We start from the raw sequence: 26705 nt of genomic DNA, 5'->3' as shown, positions 1-26705 counted from the left end.
TATATCCCTATATCATACCCACCCATTCCTATCCCATTTTATTTCCCTACCCAAACCCATTACACATCATATATAACGCCACTGCAGGTATTGTCTGGATAAAAACATCCTTCATGTGGATCGAAGTGTAATTTTTTTTGGAGAAAAGCAAGTGGCGAAGCCCCTATTGAAGTCATTTTATAAAGCACAAGTGTGTACTTACAGAAATAAGGAAAGCTAAAACAAAGAAAGCAGGTCCTAAAGATCCTAAAGAAATGATTTCTTTGAGGACTTGCACCTAACGGCTAACTCTGCATGAAGCTAACTTTTTCCAGCAACGAAGAGAAGGTCTTTTGTTGTAAAAAAGTACTTATAGTACTAATTTTCATAGTCCAATCGATCAAGATGCAAAGACGATGTCCTCGTCGACAGCGAGACGCCTATAGTGATTTTGTCAATCTCAAGACCTGCTGATTCAACCTGGTCTTTTGAAGGTGTCCATAGAAATATGGTGTGTGTTCACATATGTGAGTGTACGTGCATGTTTATGAGTGTCTACGTCTATACTATGTTTCCAAAAAAAGAGAGAGACTTTGACCAATTCCACTCTATCAATCACCTTCAAATTCAAGTCCCGGGTCACATCAAAAGCGCCATCATCACACACTGAAAGGGACAACGGAAGAAAAGATGCTCTAGAGTTTCTTCAATTGCGTTGTTAGCCTGTTAGAGAGAACGCGATTGAACAAAGGTACTGAAAATTCTTCCCCCTAAGAATTTAATGTGCTCTTTTAGACTCAAATTCTCGATTTGACATGAGTGTTTGTATTTTCTTGAATTTATTTTAGAATTTTATAATACTGTTCTTTTAGTGGTAGCCGTTCCCTTTGATAACAATGCTCTTGTGTTATATGCTGTGCGTTTTTGAAGAAAAAATTTAGCGCTGGGTTTGGTTGAAATTATCGGCACACCCATCCCAATCTGAGCGGGTGAGGGGAAAAACTACGCGGACGCCGGGCAACTACTCCACGTCTCCGCCGCATCAGCTGCGAGACAAGACCACGCCGGCGGGGACCCCACCATAGCATTTCCAGGCCCAGAATTTCACGCGCCGACGCGGCTGCGCCTTACGAAACACCCACAGCCCGCAGGCTACGGGCCCCGCGCCGCCCGGCCGAAAGGGCCGAAGTGAATGACTGCGACTGCGACTGCGGACTTGCGGAGTGCTCCCGCAACAAATCCCGACGCCAAGTCCAGTTCCCCCAACCAAAAGCAGAGGAAAAAGCCGAGGAGGAGACGAGGGAGACGACGCGGAGGAGCCCCCGACCCGAAGGCGGAGCGCCCCACAAGCCAGAACCCGGCGAGGGGGTCGGTCGGTCCCGACCATGTCCTCGTCCGCGCCGTCCCCGCCCACCAGCGCGCCGCCGGAGCCGCACCCGCCCCCGGAGTTCTACTGCTACGAGTGCGATGCCACGGTCTCGCTGCCCGCCGAGCCGGTCGCGCCCTCCTCGGCCCGGCGGCCCCTCTGCCCGCTCTGCCATAGTGACTTCATCGAGGAGAGCCCTAGCACCCCGTCTCCGCCTCCACCACCTCCTCCGCCGCCGCCGCCCCCACCGCTGCTCTTCTCCGGCTCCTCCTCCTCCTCGCTCTCCGACGACCCCGACGACGACTTCGACTTCGTCATGGACCCCGACGAGGCGCGCGCCTACCTCAGCCGCCTCGTCCACCGCCACCGCCTCCAAGACGACGACGGGCCCTTCGACGTCGCCGCCCCCGCCCCGGCCCCGGCCCCGCCCCCGCCCCAGCAGCACGGCCACCTCCCCCGCCCCCGCCCCGGCCGCCACGGCCACGGCCTCGGCGGCGGAGGGGAGCCCCCCGCCATGGCCGCCACCATCGCCGCGCTGCCCACGGTCGAGGTGGCCGAGCCCGCCGCCGTCTGCGCCATCTGCAAGGACGACCTGCCCCTCGCCTCCGAGGCGCGGAAGCTCCCCTGCGCCCACCTCTACCACTCCTTCTGCATCGTCACCTGGCTCCAGATGCACAACTCCTGCCCCGTCTGCCGCTTCCGCATCCCCTCCTCCGCCGAGGACGAGGCCGCGCCGTCGGAGCAGGACCCGACGACGACCACGCAGATCACCATCCGCTTCACGACCACCACGCGCCGCCGCGTCCGCGTCGGCGGCGATGCGCAGCTGGCGGCTCCTATCTCGGCGTCGCCCACGCAGCTCGCACAGGCTATTACCGGGGATGGAGCTGGTGGACCTGCCAATAGCGGCGAGACTGTGTCGTCTGAGTGGCCTCCGCACCCCGAGTCCGATACAGTCATGTCGGAGGCACGCGAGGGGGATGCCTTTTTTGATTGAGCCAGAGGTTCCAGTCGTCAGGTAAGCATATCGCAGCAAATCTCTCAACTTTACTAGCTAAATTCGTATTGTATCCTTGGAGCATGAATTGAATTGCTTAGCTTCAGTAAACTAAATCGTTGTAGTTAGTGGAGTCAATGGTTTAGGTATTCTGTGATAAGTGATCATCATGTCATGTGGTGTTGGTCCTGTTACATACTCTTCTTTTTTTCTATATGGTCGTGTATTGTCTGCTAGTTGATCAGTATATGCTTCACTTGCTGATTTCCTTCTGTTAGAATTTGAATAATCAATTGCCCAAATCTGAATTTTGTAGGCACTGCAAAATCAAAGCTTGTCAATTAGATGTTTAGGTGCTTTCTGCTGTTAATTACATGAGCCTTTTTCCCATGTGTTATCAAATACTATGCGCAGCTATAAGCATTCTTACAAAATTGATGTTACTTTACGTTGATTTGGCTCAGTGTTCTTAATTGAATTTAAGCATTTGCACTTATAAATTATATCTTAATTAAAATATCCTAGTCATTTTAAATGAGAATTGGCATGTTGCTGTTATCTTAGCGCTAATGTGAGCCGGAGCTAAGCTGATAGTGATTAGTAATTACTGCACAATACTGAACATGCTATCTATTTGGAGGTTTAAGTATCAATCATCCTGTCTTATATGTTTAAGGCTAGAACATACCGTTTGTATTCAACCTTTTATTTGCCTGATGTGGCTGTGTGCACAAAAACATAGAAAGCTAAATTTTTTTCTGCTGAATTTAGATTGAAGAAAAGAAAAGTCAGAGCAAAGCTAACAATGTTGATGTGGATTTCGGTTGTTTGATTGATGGAATGCACCTGTTTCATGTGCTAGAATGTTCATTTTGAGTGTTGTTTACGATCGATTCGACTTGTTTACTTGACTTTTGTCTAGTATCTTGTAGTATTGATTATCTGGATTAGTATGTTTTTATTAACGAGGTGGTAGAAACAGAATCTGCAGATCTGCCTTGATTTCGTTCAAAAAGAGTGAAATTAGTTCATGCTACTGTATGTTGATACTTGATAGTATAGCAACCTTGATTCCTGAATCCCTTTTCTTGTTTTCATGTCTAATAAATATATCTTATCTCTTTATTGGTCATTTGCTAGTTAGTTTCTTGACACCTCCATTATTTCTTTGTTATGCTTCCTGTTCAGTGCATGTGTTTTAGACCTTTTTTTTACTTTCATGTGCTTTAGACTTCTAGTACAACATGAATACATCTATTCCAAAATCGCGTCTCTCTTATTATAACAAAATTTTGCTAATGTTCTCATATGAGTGCATCATTCTTGCTCTATTGTGACAAAATTCTGGAACAACTAATTGTCTTATTCATGTATGAAAAAACTGACCATCACAAGCACAAGCTTAGAGACTTACCTAGTTAATAGAAATTATGTGCATTCGACAGCAAAGAGGTTGATAAAGTAGGATCTACACGTAACTGGCCTTGGACACCTACATGCCTATCCACCTTGTGATTGATTTTTTTTTCTTTCAAGCTTTTATTGTTTGCCTCACCCTTGAGAAGAAGTTAGCCAATTGCTTCAACAGATACATGCTGTTATTTTAAGTAATGATAGACTTCTTGACTTGGGTTGCTCATGTGAGCTTGCTATTAAGAAAGCTGAAGTACACTGCTTTATGAGTGATTGATTGTGCTAGTACTTCACTTTACACATCACAGAAAGTACCTGTATACCGCTAGAATTAGTTGACACAAATAAATGTCTATCTTAATTTCTATTTTGGTGGATGAGGCATGTAGTGGTGGCAAACTTGCTGGGCAACAAAAAAGCAGGGTTTCTCCTGTTGTGGCATTCGTCAACTTGTGTAATGAATAAATCCTTCCATGTGGAACTGAACTGATATTTTAAGAGAATAAAGCTATAGGCGATTGGTTCTTAAAGTGCCACCCAATAGCATCTTTTTGACTTTCCGATCCTAAGAGCCATTCTTATGTGTTACAGTTTTGCTGTTACTGTCTATTGTTCCTTAATAAAGCTTGTAAAGTCTTTCAGTTGTCGAGCTCATATGCTTCTGCCCTTTTTCAGGTGATAAGGTAGCTGTTGTTAGCTGTCAGCCAACAAGAGTAAAAGGAGGCCACCATCCGCTTCCTATCTTTGTTCAGACGAGGTTTCTAGCAAGAAGATGGCATGTTGTTAAAGCTGAACTAAGTTGTCCTGTTAGGAGAACAAGAGCATTCGTTGTGTGGGTTCTCAAGTGTCTTGTATATTGGTTAATAAACATATTTATTCATAATAAATATAGTCATGTACAATATGCAGTATTTCGTTTCACTGTTACCCTGCAACTTGACCTGCATTTGTAGGTAAATATGGGAATGCATTGGAGTCCAGTAGATATGGATTATACTCTGTTGAAGTGTTGATGAAGCTGCCTTGTTGCTTGAAGGCGAGTTAGGCTGGGTTTGTAGTAATGAAGTTATGACCCCTGAATTCTGTGGTTGTTTGATGGAAGGTAAGGTTCCATCTGGTCGAATTTACTACACATTCCTCCGCATACAATGATATGCCTTATTCTTTTGGTGGTTACTTTTAAGGGTGGCCAACAGATCGATGTGAGGATCAGACTTTGATCTGCTATGTGCCATGAGGACTGCATGCATTGGATCGGATTCAAATAAAAGGATGTGTTGCTGTCTCGGCTGTACTGGTCTTGTGCTGCATACTGTTAAGGGATGCACTCACATAGTTATGAGCATCTACTATCATTAAGCCAGTTTGTTTTGGCCGATGCAAGCCGTGTCCACGTCACCCGAAATTCCTGCAACTGTCCGATCTTGCCGTTTGAGGGCCTAGATCTCTTGAAATAGATTCCATCGGTGGCGGCTTCTCCTGCTTCTCAGGCTTCTACTCTGCTTTTTCAACTTATCGTTGGAATCCAACCAAGCAAATATATTGCTCGACTTCCGCTTCGACTTCTCGTTGGAATCCGGCCAGGCAAATATATTGCTCAACTTTCGCTTCTCCTCCAGCAAAAAAAAAACCGCTTCTCTCTCCGTCATCTCTCGCTCTCGATCTCTCCCGAGGCGACGATGACCACGGCGACGGCGCGCCGGCGGCCCCCTCCCCCTCCGTTCCCCGTGCTGGTGAGTCCCAACATCCTCTACTCTTCCCCTCCCTCTCTCTCTCCATCTCTCCTGACGTGGGCACGGGCAGGGCGGCGGTGCGGTGGCCGCCCTCGGCACGGCGGCGGCCGTCCTTCTCCTCCACGCCCCCCTCGGGCCGCACAGGCGGCCCGCCCGCGACCCCCACCGGTGGCCGCCGACGGCATGCACCCCTGGCGCTGTCTCTTTCCGCCGGTCCTCTTCTGCTACTGTGATCCGTGAAACCCTAGCGACCTTCTCCGATTTTAGTCTCGATTTCTACTCTAGGGTTTCTATGTCCATGGCAGATTGGTGTGTGTTAGATTCAGCCTAGCATGGGTTCCCAGCACATCAGTTTGGTGCAGGTACTTGCGTCTTCTCTTCTTGACCTTCATAAATAGATCAATTTGAATCAGTAATGTTTCATATTTTCATTATGTAATTGTGCACTTAACGTCCAGTGCTGCGTCCAGGAAAAAAGAAGATCAGGTAATACCTCTGTAACTGTAGCATATGGTTTGCATGAGAAGCCTCGATTATGGGAGAAAACAACTGAAGTAATTGCCTTTTTCCATAATGGAAACATTAAAAACAAATGATAACATTTTCCAGTTGTGTTTCAGCAGCTTCTAGGCTGTGTTTTACCTTCCCATCTTCCCTAAAGCAATATGCTAGATATTCATTTGCTATGTTATTCCTATCAGATTGTTCAGGCATCTTTGTTGAGCATGTACATTATTTAATTTAGAGTTGATTTATGGAGGCCTAAAAGCCATTCGTTTCTGCTAGATTAATTTGCACAGCAATCATAGATGTACCGTCTGTGCAATAAAAGGTGATGGATTGGGAGATCTTTATAAAAGAGTGTACCTAGTTCAGAGAGCTCCCGCTAATTCCCCAGATTGGGAGATCTCTGCTTAATAAAAATAGTTAGCCTTTGCTATCTTTTATTTGTTAATAACAACTTCTGAATTTTATCTTTGGGAACTGCATTTATCATATTCTAGGTGCTAATGCAAGCTCTTAACTACAGAGCGGAATTTTCATGCAGACTATCGCTGCTTCCTGAACCGCCAAAGGTAAAAATCCCTTTGCTATCTTTTATTTGTTAATAGCAAATTCTGAATTTTATCTTTGTCAACTGCATTTATCATCTTCTTTTGAGGTGCTAATGCAAGCTCTTAGCTACAGAGTGGAATTTTCATGCAGGCTATCGCTGCTTCCTGAATCGCCAAAGGTAAAAATCCCTCTTTGGGCTGCTTTCCCTTATCAGCCAGTGCATTTCAGTTTGCTCCTATTTAATCGGATAGATTGTATGTACAACTCCCAATTCCCAAATGTTTGTCACATGTGGTCATTTTACTACAGATGATACCATCACGATTCCTTGATTGCTATTATGCATCTGCCTATGTATAAAGTTGTGGTTTGGTCGCCTATGTAGGTGTGCCTATGAATGCTCTGTTCCTTGTGAAAGTAAACTTATATGTACCGGAAAAGTGATAGTCTATAGTTCAATGTGCTGAACCATGCATATCAGTTGATGAAGGTGGGGATCGCATTTTTATCTCTGACAGTAACCAGCATATGATCATCATTAGCAACAGCCATGGGATAATTCTAGATTATGCAAGCATAGCTTCCTGTTACCTTGACTTATGATTTTATTTATATGACCACAATGTTTACATCCATGCAGAATGATGAATTGCCATTTTCCTCCACTTTGCAGATTGGATCTTCCGTGAACTTTGAGGATTAAGAGTTTGAGTCAGTCAAATTCTTGCACCCACCTTCAGCATTTTACCATGCTGCCAAAGACTGTCTATTTATTGTGGATTCAGAGGTATTATCCTTGGTAGATTGCCTTCTCATGTTCTTTTTTTTACTGTTTAGATCTCCATGATATTTTCCGATTGAATTATGATATGTCTATATTTTCTAGATTGGGCTCTCTTGCTGATCTAGGGGCAGTATTTTCTCAAACCTGTAGATAACACCTTCTAAATTCAGTTCATCGTTTTGGTGAGTTATCCTCTTTCTCTGCCTTTCTTACATGTTATCCTGGGAATGACAATGATTTCTGCTAGACACAACACTATCATGTTCCTTGATCATTGATATGTTCACATCCTTCTTCTTTCTCAGTCCTCCCTATTTTTCAACAAATTTGTAAATTTTAGGTTCTGCAGAGGTGTTTCCTGTCTAAAATGATGCAACGTATTTCACATATTAGACAATGTGCATTTGCTGTCCGAAAAGAAAATTGTGACAAAATTTACAGCCAGTTAGTTCTTTGATCTATCGTGTGTCCTAAAAAAGAACATAGTGAAATCAGAAGAGATTTATTTCTCCATGATATTTTCCGATCCAATTATGATATATATGTCCGTATTTTCTAGGTTGGGCTCCCTTGCATCTAAGGGCAACACTTTCTCAATCCGTAGAGAACACCTTCCAAGTTCAGTTCATCGTTTTGGTGAGCTATCCTCTTCCTCTGCCTTTCTTGCGCGCCCTTTCACCCGTCTACATTAAAATCCTAATATTGTTTCCATCCAAAGATTAAACATATTTTTTCCTGCGCCTTAACCAGTTGATTTGCCAGCGCGCACGATGGCGCGCGTCATGGACTAGTATATATACATTCGAAAGCAGGACAAGGATATCCCTGCAAATATCATGCCTGCCAAATCTTGTCTTCTTAAGTTATACATCAGAACTACAAGAAATTCAAATTGTGTTGAAGAAAATGCTTCATCAGGATATGCAGCTGTTTCCCAGAAACATCAACGAGCAATGGCTGTACAGTACGTGTTTATTACTCACCGCACTGAATGATCGTGCTTGGATTTTCGAGAGCTAGATTCAGGAGGTCAATGCAGCAGAGTCCGTGTGGAGGACCTTATTCTCTGCAGATAGCTTAAAGCTATGGAAGACTTGGCGCAGCAATGAACCAATCGAGTCACTGGCCGAATCAAACAGCCACAGCGAACAAATAACGAGGCCTTTTCGGATCGCAACAATTTTAGAGAAACATTGGAACTGGGAAAATTCGTCAGGCTCCCTGAGGGCGTCCTCAATGGTAACTTTTAAATAGCCAGCTAGATAGGGTTTAGAAATAATAAAAAAGAATACTATAGTAGAGAGTTATGTAAGCTGTGAGAGAGTTGTTTCTAAAAAATCGTGTTAAACTAGCTATTTAGAAGTAGGTAGCTATTTAATCTCTCTCCTTGATAGCCAATAAAATTCTTTCTATGCTAGCTATTTAGGAACCATTGGGACGCCCAAAGACCTGAGCAGTAGCTATTGAAACGATTGCAGTGGACCAAGAACATGGAATCGTTTAAGACCACACGCAGGCATACGCTCTTAGAAGCATATGGAACCTTTATACTTATCTAGCATATCATGAGCATGGCTTAGATAGATGTGATAAGAATCTTGCGATCTCTTTTTCTAAAGATTCCCATGCCATGAGCAAGGGTCCAGACGCCTCGTCAAGTTGCCTGATTTGTACTAGTGCCATGAACTGGGGACAAAAGGTTCCCTCACGGAGTCACGGTCACCATTTGTCTTTCCTGGAGCGTAATTCGTGGGTGTCCAGTTTCCTTTGCATATTGCAGTATTTTTGTGGCGTGTGTGTGTTGGGGAGGCATTAATCTTGAACTTTCTTTATCGTTAGAAGATCCTGCTGACAATAGTTAAGCAGCAAGTGCACCTTGCTCTGGATAGTCTGACGGATACGACTGCGACGGCAGCAAACGGTAGCACAGGAATCATGAGCTTCATATCCACATTCGTACCCTTGTCCTCCCTAGATCCTTGTACCGACACTAGCTCGATTGTACATTTCCGTTGAACTCATTATGGTCTCGTCGTGGGAAGTGAGAAACACTCTAGGCCCTGTTTGATCCAGGGGCTAGAGCTAGTTTGTGCTAGTTTGAGCTCAACTAGCCCAAAAGTATCCAAACAGGAGGGCTAGAGTGGGTTATTTGCAACTAGCCCACCCCAAAAAACTATCCCCAAAAGAGGTGATTATTTGGTTTAGTTCTAGTGGGGCCTACTGGAAACTCTTATTTTTTTATTACTCCACCCACACCGGATCCTCGCGACTCCCATCCCCCCATCGCGACTCGCCTCCCCCCATCGTGACTCGCGCCGCCGCCGGTCCCAACCGCGCCGCCGCCGCTTCAATCCGCCAAAGGAGCAGCGCCGGCGGCCCCCCGGAGGCGGATCTCGGTCGCCCGCGCCGCCTCCCTCCCTCCCGCTGCGCCCTTCCCCTCCGTCTCCAAGGCCGACGCCGCCGTAAGCTCCGGCCACAGCAGGTCGCCTCCACCGGGCCACATGCTGCGCAGGTGAGAGTGAACCACGTCTCCGTACCTCCAGATCGGCCCTGCTCTGCTGTGCTCTAATCTAGAGAAGTTCGCCATGGACGAAGACGGATTCGACGACTTGTGGAGCTCGCAGCCGTCGGCGAGCGGCCCTGCCCGCGCCGGTCTCGACCTCAACTCGCAAGCGCCGGCGGCGGAGGGGTTCCCGGGGCTTCGGCTGTACGGAGACTTCCTCCAGGGCGACGACATCGAGCTCCTTCCTGGACGCGACAGGGGCTCCAGCCTCCCTCCCTATCGCCCACCGCGTGCCGAAGCAAGAGATGCGTGGGCGACTCTAGCGCCCCAGCATGCCTGACAACTGCTCTTTGGCGGCTCCTCCTCGGCGGCAGCCGGTCGCGGAGGAGGAAATGGTGGCGGCTACACCGGCAGGTCATCGTCGGGGGCAGGCGGTGGTGTTCGGCAGCGTGCAAACTCGGCCGCCGCAGCAGCCGGCCGACGTCCCCAGCGCACCAACACGGCTTCCCGTGGCAGCGGTGGCCAGGGCGTACCGCCTCCCCGAGCACCGAGGGCACCGAGGAGTGGCGTCCATGGGCAAGCATCCGGCTCCGGCGCTACCTTCGACATTGACGATGAAGCAATGGAGGATAACGTGGATGAGTTAGCGAGCTCCGGCGGTCCCCCGGTGAGCCATGCCAGTCGAGCCCAATGGAATGATGCAAATAATGCTTGCTTGTTAGAATTGTGCATAGAGCAACGTAGAGCAGGAACGTATAATGGTTCACAAATGAGTGGTGAAGGGTACCAAGCCGTTGTCGATGGCTTACTTGCTAGAAGAAGGTTGGTGTACACCCGTGGACAAGTGAAGAGCCAAATAGGCGTACTCAAAAACACCCACGCTTTCTGGCGCTACTTGCAAACACACACAGGGTTGGGGAGGAGACCAGATGGATCCATTGATGTAGATCATGATTTCTGGCTAACTCACACAAAGGTACAATATTCCTTAGCATATTTTTGTGCTCTCATATCTTAACTAGTATTAAATAGTATGCTTGGTTACTCTATGCTTGCTTCAAATTTGATCAATGCAAGTCGTTGCACATAGGAACTTATCACTGTCTTCTGTTTTACTTGGCTGTACATATTGTTATCCTTTCGTTTGGACTGTCTTCTGTTTTACTTGGCTGTACATTAGTGAGTGTGAACTGCAGCAACAGCTAGTGCGTGTGAAAAAAATGATGCTTGTGCTATGTTGTGGTGCCTGATTATACATCTTTATTGTAAACAACTGATATTCTCCTGTCATAACTAGTTTCTAATCAACTTTTGTGCTCTCATATCTTAACAGAAAAAACTATACTTAAAGAAGCTGCTGACGAGTCCTCCAGCAAACGAGGACTTGCTTGATGAACTGTTCATAGGGTACACTGTGGATGGAACCACAGCCTTTGTGCCTGGTGATGATTATGGTGACAATGAGGGGCAAGATGCAAGGATAGAAGATGAAGAAGAAGAAGAGTTTGCACAAACACCTACAAGTAGAAGCAGCCAGAGGAGCCAGAGGGGCAGAGGGTATTGAACAGCACTACAAGCACTTTGACCAGTCCAGTGAAGAGGAGCAAGAGCCCAATGGTGAAGATTGTGAAGAACATAGCCAGTACCTTCAAAGAATCTATCGCAGCCAACACTAAGCAAATCCAGAAACGTGCAAATGACAAGGCTGCATTTTCTGTCAAGAGGTGTCAGGAGCTGGCATTTGAGTGTGTCATTGAGAAAACCGTTGAATCTGTCTATGCTATGTCCAAGATGTTCAAAACAGAGTACCAAAGGGAGTTCTTCTGTGGCCAGTTAACTCCTGAGCTTAGGTTGGGTTACTTCAAGAAATGGTGCAGGGACAACAATTTGGAGTAGTTAGGATCTTTTGGGTCCATGTGTGTTGAACCTATCTTCTATGTGTGAGGTGTTGAACTATTATATGTGCGTGTGAACTATTATCTGTGTGGTGTAATGATCCTTTATGCTATGTGTTGAACCTATTTAAATTAATCTATGAGCTGTGATGTCAAGTGTTGAAGTATTAATTTGTTGAATTAATTTGCTTACCCTGGTTCAAATTTTATGCTATGTGCTGATAGTTTGTTACATGTGTTGAAGCAGGAAGATGATCATGGCCCCATGATTGAGGAAGAAGAAGATGATGGAGGCAGCTCAAGTGAGGATGAAATTATATCCATGTGCCGCAACAATTTGGTGCAGCAACAAAATTTGATTCTGCAGTTGGTTCCTATCTTGGGTATGTACTCTGATAACTACTTCCTGAAACTACCTAAGAGGGTCACTGGAGATTCTGGTTTGGATTGGGTGCATGAGACACTAGCCTGAGAAACCCAATGTTACAACATGTTTAGGGTTGAGAGACCTTTATTTTACAGGTTGCATAATACTTTGGTCCAGAGGTATGGGTTGAAGTCCACTAAAAAATGACATCTATAGAGGCCCTTGCTATGTTTTTATGGATTGTTGGTGCACCACAGTCAGTTAGACAGGCTGATAATCATTTTAGGAGGTCTCTGGAGACAGTAAGCAGGACATTTAACAGAGTTTTGAGGTGCCTCCTTAGGTTAGCACATAACAACATTAAACCCAAGGACCCAATATTTCTAGAAGTGCACCCAAACTTAGAAAATCTAGCATTCTGGCCACACTTCAACGAGTGCATAGGAGCTATAGATGGGACACATGTGAAGGTTGTGGTGGATAAGAGTAAGAGAGTTCTATACTTGAACATGCACAATGAGACCAGTCAGAATGTGCTTGCTGTTTGTGATTTCAACATGAGATTTGCCTTTGTGTTGTCGGGATGGCCTGGTTCAGCACATGACATGAGAGTTTTCAAAGATGCCATAACTACTCATCATCACAAATTTCCACATCCACCACCAAGTTTGCTACTTGAACTTGCAAAAAAAATTTATCCAATTACACTTGTTCATCTAAGTCTCATTGTGTGCCTTTGAAAATATGTAGGGAAGTATTATGTGGTTGATGCGGGGTACCCAAACCGGCCGGGCTACCTTTCACCATACAGATGTACAAGGTACCATGTGGAGCAATGGCAAAATGGCCCGCCGCCACAAGGTATCAAAGAAACCTTCAACCATGCACATGCCAAAGTTAGGAATGTCATAGAGCGAACTTTTGGAGTGTTGAAGATGAAGTTTAGGATTTTGTTGAACATGCCAAGATGTCTAGAGGAGAAGCAAACTAGAATTATTGTTGCTTGTATGACTCTTCATAATTTTATTCGAGAGAGCAAAATTGCGGATAGAGAATTTGATGCCTGTGATGCGGATGAAAATTATAACCCAATGCCTAGTTCTTCGGCATCAGCATGGCCAGAAGATGAACCTCTTGTTGAAGATGTCAACATGAATGCCTTTCGTGATGAATTAGCTCATGCTTTGTTTCATGGAGTGTAATTTTTTTTGTTTAGCTTGATTGATGACTTGTAAGTTTGAGTGACACATCTCATATGTATGGACAAATTAAAATTTATTATGATTTGGATGCTTAATTTGTAAAAATAATGTATTTGTATCATTTGTGTGCCGGAAGAGCCCACACAAGAGCCTGCCACACCAAATCCGGCTGGAAAGATGGTTTAAATGAGCCAAATGATTAGAAAAGTACATTTATTGTTAATCTAACCCTTGCATCCAAATATCTCTTAGGCTAGAGTTAGTTCAGGGCTAGTTTAGAGCTAGAAACTAGCTCTAACCTCTAGCCGAGCTAGAGTATCCAAACAGGGCCCTAGTCTAGCGAGTTTTTTCTTCATAGTACGTAAGGGCAGTCCTATGCTAGAAACTACATACAATTCCTATACCTATTAATTTTAATAGACACTATATATAAAAACCATAGTCCCAATGATAATTTTAATAGACACTATATATAAAAATAATTTTTTATCCAATCACATATATTCTCTCTCTATTCTCTACCAATCACGTCCCTTTATGTCTTGATTCTCGTGTAGACATGGTTTCTAATTCAGAACTGATTTCTATGATTTTTGCTCTTTCTCCTCAATAACTACCTTGACACATCAGCAAAATGCATAAGTGGTAGTACAATTAATATCTATAGAAATTATGATGATTTCTACATTGGGAGTGCCCTAAGGCCAGTCTCAATGGTGAGTTTCGTAGCGTTGTTTCCAATGATGCCACGTCAAATAAAATGCAATGAAACTTGAATGAAACAACCACTCTTAATGTATAATTTCATTCTATAGTTTCATAAACATTTAATTCTATAACTCATTGGCTCATTGCGAGTTGGTAACTGTGCCAGATGAGTTTCATTTTCATGAAACTCATTTTGTCGGGTTCATAAACTCGGGGTCCCTCGTGGACCGGCTTCTCAACAAAGGCTCGCCCCAAGTATCTAAACAACAGGCCAGAAGGGCGATCCAATCACCGATCGGAAGGTCTGGCCGAGGAGGAGCGACGCCCATTTTCTAACTCTGGACCACCTCTCTGACCGGAAGGCCTTGCCAAAACACTACTTTTGACTCTGACCCCACGTTTCCGACTGGGGTACGCAAAAACCCTGCTCACTGCTCGTCTCCGACTGGCGCGATCAGAACCGACTAGAACCAACCGACCGGGGATGCTCGCTCGAAAAGGACCGGGGAACGAACGGAGAAAGCAAGGCAGAGCGCACAAGTAAAACCATGATACCAGGAACTGTACCCTATACACCTACAGAAATATTACTCTATAACCTCCCTAACACAAATAGTATTGTAGGCGCCGACATTTTCCCTATAGTAATATGGGCGCCATTAACTCCCATACGGTAAGGCTCCCCCATGTGCCTCTAGGCATCGATAGTGTTGTGGGCGCCGATATTTACCGTACTGAGTGAACATGGTGAAACTCCTCACATGCCTCTAGGCATCGATAGTATAGTAGGTACCGACATCTGCCATACCCGAACAAAACGACAGAACCTCCCACATGCATTCGATATCCAAAAGTGTTGTGGGCGCCTACCATCATCCTATACCCACCAGCGTGGGCAACAAGGCTTAGAAGCATACGTACTCTCTCCCTCTCATATGTAAGGCCATCCCCTTCATCTATAAAAGGGGATGCCCACTCTCCCAACATTCAAGTGATTCTAGATTTATTAGATCGATCAAGTTTATTAGCTCACAACCACAGAACTGCCAGGTTTGGACCTCAAGCATACGCTTGAACACTTAGCTCATAGCGGAGCTCCTATTGCTCTCAGCTCTTCCAACCAGAGCCAACTGGACCTCTTGTACCCCCCATCTTTCTCCTTCTCATTTGTAACCCCACTGTAAACTTCAAGCACCTAGGCTCAGGAATAAAGTCACCGACCAACTCAAACTGGACATAGGGCACATTGCCTGAACCAGTATAAACCCTGTGTCATTGAGTCCTAGGCCACCTCCGATCACAACGTATGATAAAACTACAAATATTTACTTATTGGTCACTTTCTACACCGACAGTTGGTGCCGTCCATGGGGAAGACATTGTATGTTCAACACTTTTTGGTCATCGGATGGCCCACTTTTCTGCCACCTTCGCCATGGTGGGCTCAGGTGATACGATTCGCTTTGGCTCACTAGAGTTTCCCGTGCTTCCACCAGTTGGGATGTGGGTTCCACCCGTCATTGAGCCATCCTAGGCCTTCCTCCTCGAAAGCCTAAACTTCATCACCGACCGGCTCAGCATACTATACCTCCGCGAGGTGGCACTCGTTTCAGCACCCATTGGAGGGGCACCCTTTATCAACTCTAGGATGCATGACTTCAACGACGCGGCATCTATGCTTCATTCTGAGCAAACTCTCTGCTCAAACCCTGCTTTGGGTAATATGCATACTATAATTTACTCTCTATATACTATCTCCCATAGATTATCCAGAGGGACCGTATTGACCGCATCATGGACACTGTATGATCGGTTCCCCTATGGCCTCATGTCCCCCGTGGACATGTGCGCTCGAAGGCTTCGAGGGATGCTGTCGCCTTCACCCTCACATCCGAATTCGTAGAAATGGTGAGCTATGCTCCTACCACTTTCCACGAACTCCTAGATGATGAGGGTGAGAGCGATGGCTCTAGCATCGGCAACATGGTGCCTAGCCACCGTCCATCCTAGGAGTGCGCTATGGTGGACGTTCTGGGATAGCCGCTGGTTGTTGCGGAGTCTGCACAAACTCACACCCCTCTGGACCCACGTACAGGGGCCCTTGCATTTGCGTAAGGGCACATCGAGGAACTACGACAACGGCGGCAGAACTAGCCACCGCCTGCGCTAGCAAGCTCCGTGCAGCACATTGCACCCCATGCGCATAACCTGGCGGGCGGCGCCCGGGGTCACGCCCGTCAGGTCCAACATGACATCATGAACGAGGGGAACCATCTCCCATAGTTCGCTTGGGCTAGCCAGAACATTGCTACCGTAGCAATGCTTCTACGCGGCGTTCCTGAGCTCGTCGACCCCCAGGAGCAGGTGGTCTACCAGAATCTCTGGGTTCTAGTAGAAGTCGCCGCTGTTCAATAGGCGAAAAGCTCTGCATCGCGACTCTGACATGCACCCTCTCTCCCCACCAGGGGTGCGGGGATGCACCAGACGGATCGCTCCATCTACTCACCGCTACAACTGTCAGGCGTGGCTTAGGAGGTAGCAACTATGCCTCGGTCTGACCTAGCGCCTACCCAGCATTGACTGCCGGTACACGAGTGGCCCGGTTTGCACCAGGACACTTGCAGCGTTGTTAGCAACCGGCATCAGGCTCAGCATGATGATGACGTCCACCGGGCAGTGGTGAGAGCAGGCGACATAGATCCCGGCTAAACCATCGAGGGGAGCGGTGAAACGTGCCCCAGGCATGGTCGCCGGCCGGACAACCGGAGTCCTAGCCCTGAGGGCCTAGGACCATGGTCCTTTGACTGGCGTATCCAGAGAGGGCCATTCTAATAGCGTTTTTGACCGCCCACCAACATCACCAAGTACACCGGGGAGATAAACCCTGGTATTAGGCTTGAAGATTTCTGACTCGCCTGTCGAGCCGAAGGGGTGGATGATGACTATTTCATCATTTAGTATCTCTCCATCTATGTGGGGGAACATGTTCGGGCATGGCTTGAATTCCTCATACACGACAGCATCCGTGACTGGGTAGACCTCAAGAGGGTCTTCATCGGGAACTTCCAGGGGACGTATGGTTACCCTGGAAACTCCTGGGACCTCAAGAGTTGCCAGCAGGAGCCCAGCGAGCCCCTACGGGATTACATTCGCAGGTTCTCCTAATGAAGCAACTCCCTCCCTAATGTCATCGATGTGGACGTGATCAGTGCATTCCTCTCTAGGACGATCTGTGAGTCCCTGATCCACAAGCTTGGATGCCTAAAGCCCCGTAGCACCCGTGACCTGCTCGATATCGCCACTAACCATGCCTCCAGCGAGGAAGCGGTCAGAGCGGTCTTCAATGGGGGCTGGGACAAAGGCAAGGCCAAGCACATGGACCAAGATTAGGGCCCTCCACATAGAGGGGCAAGAAGAACAAAAAGGATCAGCGCCGATCGGACAACACCACGTTGGTCGCCGCAACTAATCACACGGGTAAGCAGCCCCAATAGGGACTGCCTGACCACTTCAACAAGCTCATGGATAGTCCATGCACCAACCATGCCTACCCTATCAAACACCTCTACAAGGACTGTGAGCTCCTCAAACGTTTCCTACGATAGGCCAGTGGGCCGAAAGAAGGGGATGGCAAAGAAGCGGCAGCCAAGAAAGGAGGAACGGTGGGCAAGGACAGAGATGGTTTCCCCGACACTGACGAATGCATCATGATCTTTGGCGGATCTGACGCCATCTGGTCCAAGCACCAACACAAGGTACACTATAGGGAGGCATGCACCGCTGAGATCGCCGTCCCCTTCTTCCTCGGCTGGTCGGAATCTCCAGTCACCTTTGATCAGAGGGACCATCCCTCCTACATCATGAGACTAGGACGCTACTCGCTCATCGTCGACCCCGTCATCCACAAGAAGCGCCTCACTAAGGTGCTGATGGACGGAGGCATCGGTCTCAACATCCTCTACGTTGACACCCTCGATGCCATGCGCATCCCCGAGTCAGAGCTCCGCCTGGCAGGCTCTCTCTTCCATGGGGTGATCCTAGGAGCACAAGCATACTCGCTCGGGTGGATCGACCTACCCATCACGTTTGGCAACTGGGCCAACTTTCGCTCGGAGGTCCTCACCTTTGAAGTAGTGGACTTTCTAGGGTCCTACCACACCATCTTGGGGTGGCCATGCTACGCAAAATTCATGGCAATCCCCAACTACACCAACCTCAAACTGAAGATGCTAGGACCAAACGGCGTCATCACCATGAGCAGTGCCTTTTTGCACGCCTTCACGTGTGACCATGAACACTATGAGCTTGCCACTACGGTCGTCAACTCGTCTGAGCTCCCATGGCTCGGGGAATCGTTGATCCCGGCTATCCTAGACTGCAACAAACCAATCTCCTCGATGACCTTCTGTCCTCTCGAGGAAACCAAGGCGGTGGGAATTGACCCCACCAACCCAACCAAGATGGTTTGGATCAGGACCCAGCTCCCGGCCAGATAGGAATGCGAGCACATTGACTTCCTACGCGACAATCATGATGTCTTCGCATGGCAGCCTTCTGACATGCCGTGCATACTGCGGGAGGTCATCGAGCACACACTATGCCTCATCCTAGGCTCAAAGCCCACCAAGCGGCCCCTGCGTCACTTCGACGATGAGAGGCACAGGGCCATAGGCGAAGAGATCGCCAAACTCCTGGCAGCCGGATTCATCAGAGAGGTATTCCACTCTAACTGGCTTGTCAATCTCGTTCTTGTTAAAAAGAAGACCGAGAAGTGGAGAATGTGCATTCATTATACCGGCCTCAACAAAGCATGTCCAAAGGATCACTTTCCTCTACCATGCATAGACCAGATAGTCGACTCCACCTCAGGTTGCAAGATCCTCTCCTTTTTAGATGCTTACTCGGGCTATCACCAGATCACGATGAAAGAGTCTGATCAGCTCGCAACCTCATTCATCACCCCATATGGTTCGTACTGCTACATAACCATGCCATTAGGCTTGAACAATGCTAGCACCACCTACCAAAGGTGCATGCAGCAATGTTTCACCGACCAAATCGACCCGCTCGATCAACCTGATCAAGCCGAGCGGCCAAGACCAACGATCGCCGTCTATGTTGATGACATAGTGGTCAAAACAACTCAAGCTTGAGACCTAATCACAGACTTGGCCACAATGTTCATGAACCTCCAAAGGTTCAACATCAGGCTGAATCCCGAAAAATGTGTTTTTGGGGTTCCAAAGGGGAAGCTGCTAGGATACATTGTGTCTGAGCGCGGCATCGAGGCCAACCCCAAAAAAATCACGACCATCTCCAATATGGGTCCCATACGCAACGTCAAGGGTGTGTAAAGGCTCACCGACTGTCTGGCTGCCCTAAGTCGGTTCATCTCCTGGCTCGACGAATGTGGGATGCCACTCTACAAGCTCCTCGAAAAGATGGACACTTTTGTCTGGACTGAGGAAGCTCAATAGGCCCTAGAGAGCCTCAAAGTGTCCCTTACATCAGCCCTGATCCTCATCGCTCCCAAACAGGGAGAACCCCTTCTCTACATCGTGGCCAGCAACCATGTGGTAAGCGCCGCGCTGGTCGTCAAAAGGGAGGAACTGGGACATCAACTTAAGGTCTGGTAGCCCGTATACTTTGTCAGCGAGGTACTCACCGACCCCAAGGTCCCATACCCCCAGGTGCAGAAACTCCTATACACCATGCTAATGGCAACCCAAAAGCTCCTGCACTACTTCACCGACCATGAAGTCACGGTCATCACTTCATACCCGCTCGAGGACATCATCCGCAACAGCGACGCCGCGGGACGGACCTCTAAGTGGGCACTCGAACTCATGGGCCTCGACATGAGGTACATCCCTCATACCACCATTAAATCTCAGGCTCTTGTAGATTTTGTCGCTAAATGGACAGAGGTGCAGCTACCGACCCTGGACGTCACCCACGAGTACTGGACAATGTATTTTGATAGGTCCATAATGGCGCCCGGCTCAGGGGCTGGAGTGGTTCTGATCTCCCTGGATGGGAATAGGCTCCACTACACCATCCGCCTCCATTTTTTAGCCTCAAACAACACCATGGAGTACGAGGCCCTCATCAACGGACTATGCATCACCATCGAGCTTGGTGCTATGTGACTCTACATTCACGACGACTCAGAGCTAGTCGTTGATCAGGTCATGAAGGAGTCCTCCTGCAAAAGCCCCCTCATGGCAGCATACTACCAAGAGGTGTGCAAGCTCGAGGACAAATTCTAGGGGATCGAGCTACATCATGTCCCCCAAAAGGACAATAATGCTGCCGATTTTCTTGCAAAATTGCCTGCCAGGCGAGATCCATCCCCAAGTGGGGTCTTCATCAACGATGTCCATGAGCCGTCCGCCCACATCCTAGAAGGTCCAGTCCAGACACACCCTGACGCCCAGCCGGCACCTGGGGGCTCCGAACCCAACGCCAAGCCAGCGCTCAGGGGCTCCGATCCCAGTACCTCCATAACAACATCACCCGCCAATGTCGCCATATTGGCACTCGATCAAACCAACTGGCGAGCGCCGCTACTCGTGTAATTCCTTGAGGAGGTTCTCCTACCCTAAAGGACTGAAGCCTGATGGATCGCTCGACATACCAAGACCTTCGTCTTGCTCGGTGATGATCTCTACAAACAAAGTCCATCAGGGGTGCTCATGAAGTGCATCCCCATCAACCAGGGGAAGCAGCTCCTCCTCAAGGTCCATGCCAGGATTTGTGGACATCATGTAGCCCCAAGGTCGCTGGTCAAAAAAGCCTTTTGCTAAGGTTTTACTGGCCCATTGCGCTATGAGATGCAGATGAGGTCATCCATAGGTGTGAAGGATGTCAGTTCTACGCTCGGCAAACCCATTTGCCGGCATAGGAGCTCCAAACCATCCCCGTCACCTGGCCATTCGTGGTTTGGGGCCTCGACATGGTGGGACCCCTAAAAAAGGGCCCAGGTGGTCTCACTCACCTACTCATAGTAGTCAACAAGTTCACCAAGTGGATAGAGGCCAAGCCCATCACCAACATCCGCTCGAAAGAAGCAGTCAAATTCTTCCTCGACATCATCTACTGGTTTAGCGTTTCTAACTGTATCATCACTGACCATGGGACTAACTTCACCGGAAAGAAGTTCTTAGACTTCAGTGATAGATACGGCATCAGGATCGACTAGGCCTCGATTGGACATCCATGAACTAACAGTCAGGTCGAGCATGCCAATGGCATGGTCCTCCAAGGACTTAAGTCACACATCTTCGACTGACTCAACAAGTATGTTGGGCGATGGGTTGTGGAGGTCCCAGCAATCCTCTGGAGCCTAAGAACGACCCTAAACCGATCCATAGGGTTCACACCCTTCTTCTTGGCCTATGGAGCTGAGGCAGTACTGCCCTCCGACCTCGACCACGGTGCCCCAAGAGTGAAGGATTTCGACCACGATCGAGCCATGGAGGCTCAGCAAGACGTAGTTGACCTGCTCAAAGAGGCCCGCAAGAGGAACGTCATCTGCTCCACTCGCTACCAACAAACCCTGTGTAGGTACCACGAAAGGAAGATCAGAGGGAGGATACTCAAAGTCAGTTATCTCGTACTCTAGAGGACTCAATCAATGAAGGAAAAACACAAACTCTCTCCACCATGGGAAGGGCCCTATATGGTGACCGAAGTAATCCGATCAGGTACCTATCGACAGGAGGACAACAACGGCAACATTCTCACCAACACTTGGAACATTGAACAGCTACATCATTTTTCCATTAAATTTGGCCTTACCGCTTTTTAGTCAACACTTGCTCCTATAAAAGCACCCTAGCCTGAACATTTTTAGCCCGGTTCGCTCGAGGGTTCCATGAGGGTACAATACTAAATATTACCTCTGTTTTTTATTATCACATGGTAAACAAATTTGTCCCCGAACGGAAGCACATTCCATTTCCTTTAATTGCCCTATGTGACTCTATTCTTACTCCCAACCGAATGCACCCCACCATGACCTATGGTTATAGGCAGCCGAGCCCCATGGGCCATGCCCAGGCTCTTAACAGCTACAGCCTATGGAACTAACGGGCAAGTGCGAAAAAGAAAAGGATAAAAATGAAAGTTATGCTAGGATAAAAAACAAGGAACAAATAGTGTGGTTCTATGACAAGAATAGAACTGATGGATTCATTGATACAAAAACTATTCACACGGGGGCTCACCCACAACTATTACATTTTTCTAACTACTTCTAATCAAAATACTACTGTGGCCCCTCGACAACATCGCCTGATGCCAAAGGAGAGACTATGGCACACGTCGCCAGACGTAACCACTGCTACAGGGGCCCTACCCAGTTCTGATCCCTCGACTTTGGCAAGCGTAATGGGTACCTCAAGGGCGTTGCACCCATAGATGCTCAGCAAAAGAGCATGGAGCTCCTGACCTTCTCATGCAATCGAGGTAGCTCTGGGGTAGGGACGCCGCTATAGAGGTATGGAAGAGATCTCATCAAACTTTATGAACTGGCCAACCTGAACAGCTGCAGGCGCAGAACCCTCCACCAGCATGATCCCGAGCAACTTCCCCTTTGACAAGGCTCGCCCGGTGAAGATCCACCAGAGAAAGTCCAAACACGACTCCATCCCAAAGAAGGCCTCACAGATAAATCTAGCATGCCACCCCCTTTGGTGGAAACCTCCCCTTCTAAGGCAAAGACGGCCAGCACTGCCCCAGGCAGCCTCCAGCTCGACATCGTGCTCTGGATTCATGAAAGGATATGTAAGTCCTCCCGCTCGCTCACCCCCTCTCTCACTTAGGAACCGCCATGGCATACAGGCACTCTCGGTGAGGAGGAAGGAGGAGAGATAATAGTTGGAGAACAGGCAAAGGACTACGACGGAGAGCCCTCTCCCTCCCCCTATTTAAGGAAGAAATGCGACAGCCGAAGAGGGGCAAAAGATCAGAGCAAAAAACTCTCTCCCTTTCCCCATTCAATGCAGATGGGAAACGATGGGACACACCCTGACCAATAGGAAGCACGCTGACCGACAGAACAACGCCTGATCAGACGGAACATCGCCTGGTGAGATGAGACATGGCCTAGGTATGGCCCACCACTATCGCATGATCGGGCATGAAAACCGAAGTGTCACCACACACAGGCAACTCTCCGCATCCCCAGGCGGGACTTTGAAAAACCCAAAACGAGATCTCTGCCGGGAGAGACCATCGAGCTTCCTAAGTCGATCGAATGGCTTAGAAAAACACACCAAGATACAGGTAGGGAGAGAAGGGACACCCCATATAGGCCATGCCGACTCCGTCACGAACGACAAGAATGGGTCCTAGTCAAACATTTCTGACTGAAGCTCTCCAAACCCCGTCACTCAAGTCATGAAGGTAACACTACCAACCCCCTCTATTTCTTTATAATCATTTCATACATCCATACACACATTCATTCCATACGCTCATACCCCCTAGATGATTCAGGCCCTGAACTGCCTGGGGGCTCAGGAACTAAGCATCGCACATGTAGTGAAATGCATCATGACGCTCTATGTTGCCTCACAAAGCGACAGTTGCCTCATTCAACATGAGCAATGACCAACCGAGGTTCGAAGGCTGACCCATGAAGGGCTCGAAGCTGCCCCACATCAAACAAAGCTAGGGGAGAAAAACATAGATGAGCCCTATGCGGCCCTCACCCTGTCAGGTAGATAGGGTCATCTCAACCTTCTTGTTTGATCCTAAGCCTCTACCAAGCCCATAGAGTCTCCATCGAGGGGAGGCCATTAGGCCACCCGGGTTGGTCTCTAGAATGACCCAAGCATCTACCGGGTTGTAGGTAAAGGAGCAGTGGAATGTCATAAGAGGGCTATGCTAACCCTATCATGAATGATAGACCCAGATTCCACTCGATCATACTTGTTAGTGAACTCACCGAGCGCGTCACTCGAGCCCGAGCGATCGGGACAAGGGACAAAACTCAGCCCCTCTGGTTGTGAGAAACCAAGGATAGGATAATGCACACAACTCAAACCGACCCCTACCAAAAGCCCAATGGGGCTCGGGGGCTCAAGACACCAAACGCTCGGGTCTGTGACCCCGAACTCGCCCTATCTGGCTACGCTTCGACTACACACCAAACGCCTAGGTCTGCGACCCCGAACTCGCCCCATCTGGCTATGCTTCGACTGCACACCAAACACCTAGGTCTATGACCCCAAACTCGCCCCATCTGGCTATGCTTTGACTACACACCAAACACCTAGGTCTACGACCCTGAACTCACCCCATAAGGATCCACGAGCCCTGGCTTGCCTGATCCCTAAAACTAACTAACTCACTACCTCGGCTACATGGGCTACACCAAGGTCAGGATCCACGACTCTGACTCACCCAATCCCATGACGCACACTGATGCCAGGACCCATGAGTTTTGTCTCATCCGATCCCTAAAGACTAAATGCCTCGCCCGATCCCACGACGCGCATCGACACCGGGATCCACGAGCTCTGTCTCACCCGATCCCTAAAAACTAACTACCTTGGCTGCGCAATGATGCCTTGGTTGACGACTCCATCTCAACTGAAAAACACGCACACACGCTAGCTAAAACACCCCCAGATGATTCTGCCCGAACTGCCCGGGGGCTCGGGGGCTACACCCACGGGAGCGCTCGTGCGCACCCACTGACAAAACAAAAACCTCCTGCGCTAGCAACACAAAAAACCCCCTAGATGATTCTGACTGAATCGCCCGGGGGCTACACCCGCAGGTGCGCACGCGCACACCCGCCGTTAAGACAAAAATCCCCCATACGATTCTGCCCGAAACGCCCGGGGGCTTGGGGGCTCCTATCGGGTTCATAAACCCGGGGTCTATCACGGACTGGCTTCCCAACAAAGGCTTGGCCCAAGTATCTAAACAGCAGGCCAGAAGGGCGACCCAATCATAGACCGAAAGGTCTGGCCAAGAAGGAGCGATGCCTGTTTTCCAACACCGGCCCACCTCTCCGATCGGAAGTCCTTGCCAAAACACTACTTCCAACTCCAACCCCACATCTCCGACCGGGGTATGCAAAAACCTTGCTCACTGCTCGTCTCCGACTGGCGCGATCAGAACCGACTAGAACCAACCGACCGGGGATGCTCGCTCAAAAAGGACCAGGGAATGAACGGAGAAAGCAAGGCAGAGCGCACAAGTAAAACCATGATACCAGGAACTATACCCTATACACCTATAGAAATATTACTCTGTAACCTCCCTAACACAAACAGTGTTGTAGGCGCTGACATTTTCCCTACAGTATTGTGGGCGCCATTAACTCCCATACGGTAAGGCTCCCCCATGTGCCTCTAGGCATCGACAGTGTTGTGGGCACCGATATTTACCGTACTGAGTGAACATGGTGAAACTCCTCACATGCCTCTAGGCATCGATAGTATAGTAGGTACCGACATCTGCCATACCTGAACAAAACGACAGAACCTCCCACATGCATCCGATATCCAAAAGTGTTGTGGGCACCTACCATCATCCTATACCCACCAGCGTGGGCAACAAGGCTTAGAAGCATACGTACTCTCTCCCTCTCACATGTAAGGCCATCCCCTTCATCTATAAAAGGGGATGTGCACTCTCCCAACATTCAAGTGATTCTAGATTTATTAGATCGATCAAGTTTATTAGCTCACAACCACAGAACTGCCAGGTTTAGACCTCAAGCATACGCTTGAACACTTAGCTCATAGCGGAGCTCCAGTCGCTCTCGGCTCTTCCAACCGGAGCCGATCGGACCTCTTGTACCCCCCATCTTTCTCCTTCTCATTTGTAACCCCACTGTAAACTTTGAGCACCTGGGCTCAGGAATAAAGTCATCGACCGACTCAAACTGGACATAGGACATGTTGCCTGAACTAGTATAAACCCTATGTTATTGAGTGCTAGGCCACCTCCGATCACAACGTATGGCAAAACTATAAATATTTACTTAGTGGTCACTTTCTGCACCGACACATTTCTTCTCTCTCTTCTTCAATATGGTACCACATCATCAAAAAACACTTACGTAGCAACTTATTAAATGTGGATGAAACTTCGACTAAGACTAGTCTAAGGTCTTAAATTTCCTCTTAATTTTCTAGATGTTCAGAACAATTTGTTTCTGTTACTAACCTCCCATAGAAACACTTGATTTTGCAATACCAAATTTATAGAGCATTGGAAATCATCTTATACTCTACAGTGTACACAACTGACTACTCAGTGCCACACTTATCTCACTAGGTGTTTGAAAGGTCCTAATGGCTAGAGGGGGGGTGAATAGCCTAATAAAAATTTCTACAACAACACTTAACCAAATGGTTAGACAATTATGAGGCGAAGCGAGTGTTGCGCTAGCCTACTCAAAATGCAAGCCACCTACCACAATTCTAGTTTAGATAGTGTTAATTCATACAAGAGCAATGACACTACCCTATGTTAGTGTGCTCTCAAAGGCTAACTAAAGAGCCACACCAACCAAGCATGCAAGCTCTCACAACTAGCTACACTAAAGAGCTTGTCAACTAGTTTGCGGTAAAGTAAAGAGAGTGATCAAAAGGGTTATACCGCCGTGTAGATGAATGAACCAATCAATCATGAAGATGAATAACAATGATGACCAATCACCTCGGAATCAATGATGAA

General features: G+C 48.0%; 1 protein-coding gene, 1 long non-coding RNA gene and 2 pseudogenes across 5 annotated transcripts; all 4 read left to right on the top strand.

Moving 5' to 3' along the window:
• Positions 1–1235: 1235 nt before the first annotated feature.
• LOC136473116 (E3 ubiquitin-protein ligase RING1-like) lies at positions 1236–5230 on the top strand. Of its 3 annotated transcripts, none has more exons than XR_010762496.1 (3): positions 1236–2363; positions 4431–4857; positions 4952–5230. XR_010762496.1 is itself a non-coding variant. In XM_066470809.1 (2 exons), exon 1 carries the CDS (start codon positions 1365–1367, stop codon positions 2340–2342), a length of 978 nt encoding a protein of 325 aa, XP_066326906.1. In that variant the 5' UTR covers positions 1236–1364; the 3' UTR covers positions 2343–2363; positions 4431–5230. The 3 variants fall into 3 exon arrangements, 1 of the variants encoding a protein (XP_066326906.1); XR_010762497.1 differs by having other exon boundaries at positions 4940–5230; XM_066470809.1 differs by having other exon boundaries at positions 4431–5230.
• A 1222-nt stretch (positions 5231–6452) lies between these two features.
• LOC136473115 (uncharacterized) lies at positions 6453–8133 on the top strand. Of its 2 annotated transcripts, none has more exons than XR_010762494.1 (6): positions 6453–6564; positions 6677–6722; positions 7218–7331; positions 7431–7510; positions 7888–7964; positions 8079–8133. It is a non-coding gene; the product is annotated as an uncharacterized lncRNA (long non-coding RNA). The 2 variants fall into 2 exon arrangements; XR_010762495.1 differs by having other exon boundaries at positions 6518–6564; positions 6671–6722.
• Positions 8134–10453: 2320 nt separating this feature from the next.
• On the top strand, positions 10454–11727 carry LOC136469657 (uncharacterized; annotated as a pseudogene).
• A 244-nt stretch (positions 11728–11971) lies between these two features.
• LOC136469656 (protein ALP1-like) lies at positions 11972–13295 on the top strand (annotated as a pseudogene).
• The last annotated feature ends 13410 nt before the right edge of the window (positions 13296–26705 follow it).

Source organism: Miscanthus floridulus, chromosome 8 (assembly GCF_019320115.1).
Source record: "Miscanthus floridulus cultivar M001 chromosome 8, ASM1932011v1, whole genome shotgun sequence".
Classification (NCBI taxonomy): domain Eukaryota; kingdom Viridiplantae; phylum Streptophyta; class Magnoliopsida; order Poales; family Poaceae; genus Miscanthus; species Miscanthus floridulus.
The sequence above is the reverse complement of the archived record's forward strand: the minus strand, read 5'-3'. Positions and strand labels throughout refer to the sequence as shown.

Bases quoted from the DNA above. Each gene is read 5' to 3' on its own strand.
- LOC136473116 (XM_066470809.1), top strand. From the start codon at position 1,365: ATGTCCTCGTCCGCGCCGTCCCCGCCCACCAGCGCGCCGCCGGAGCCG.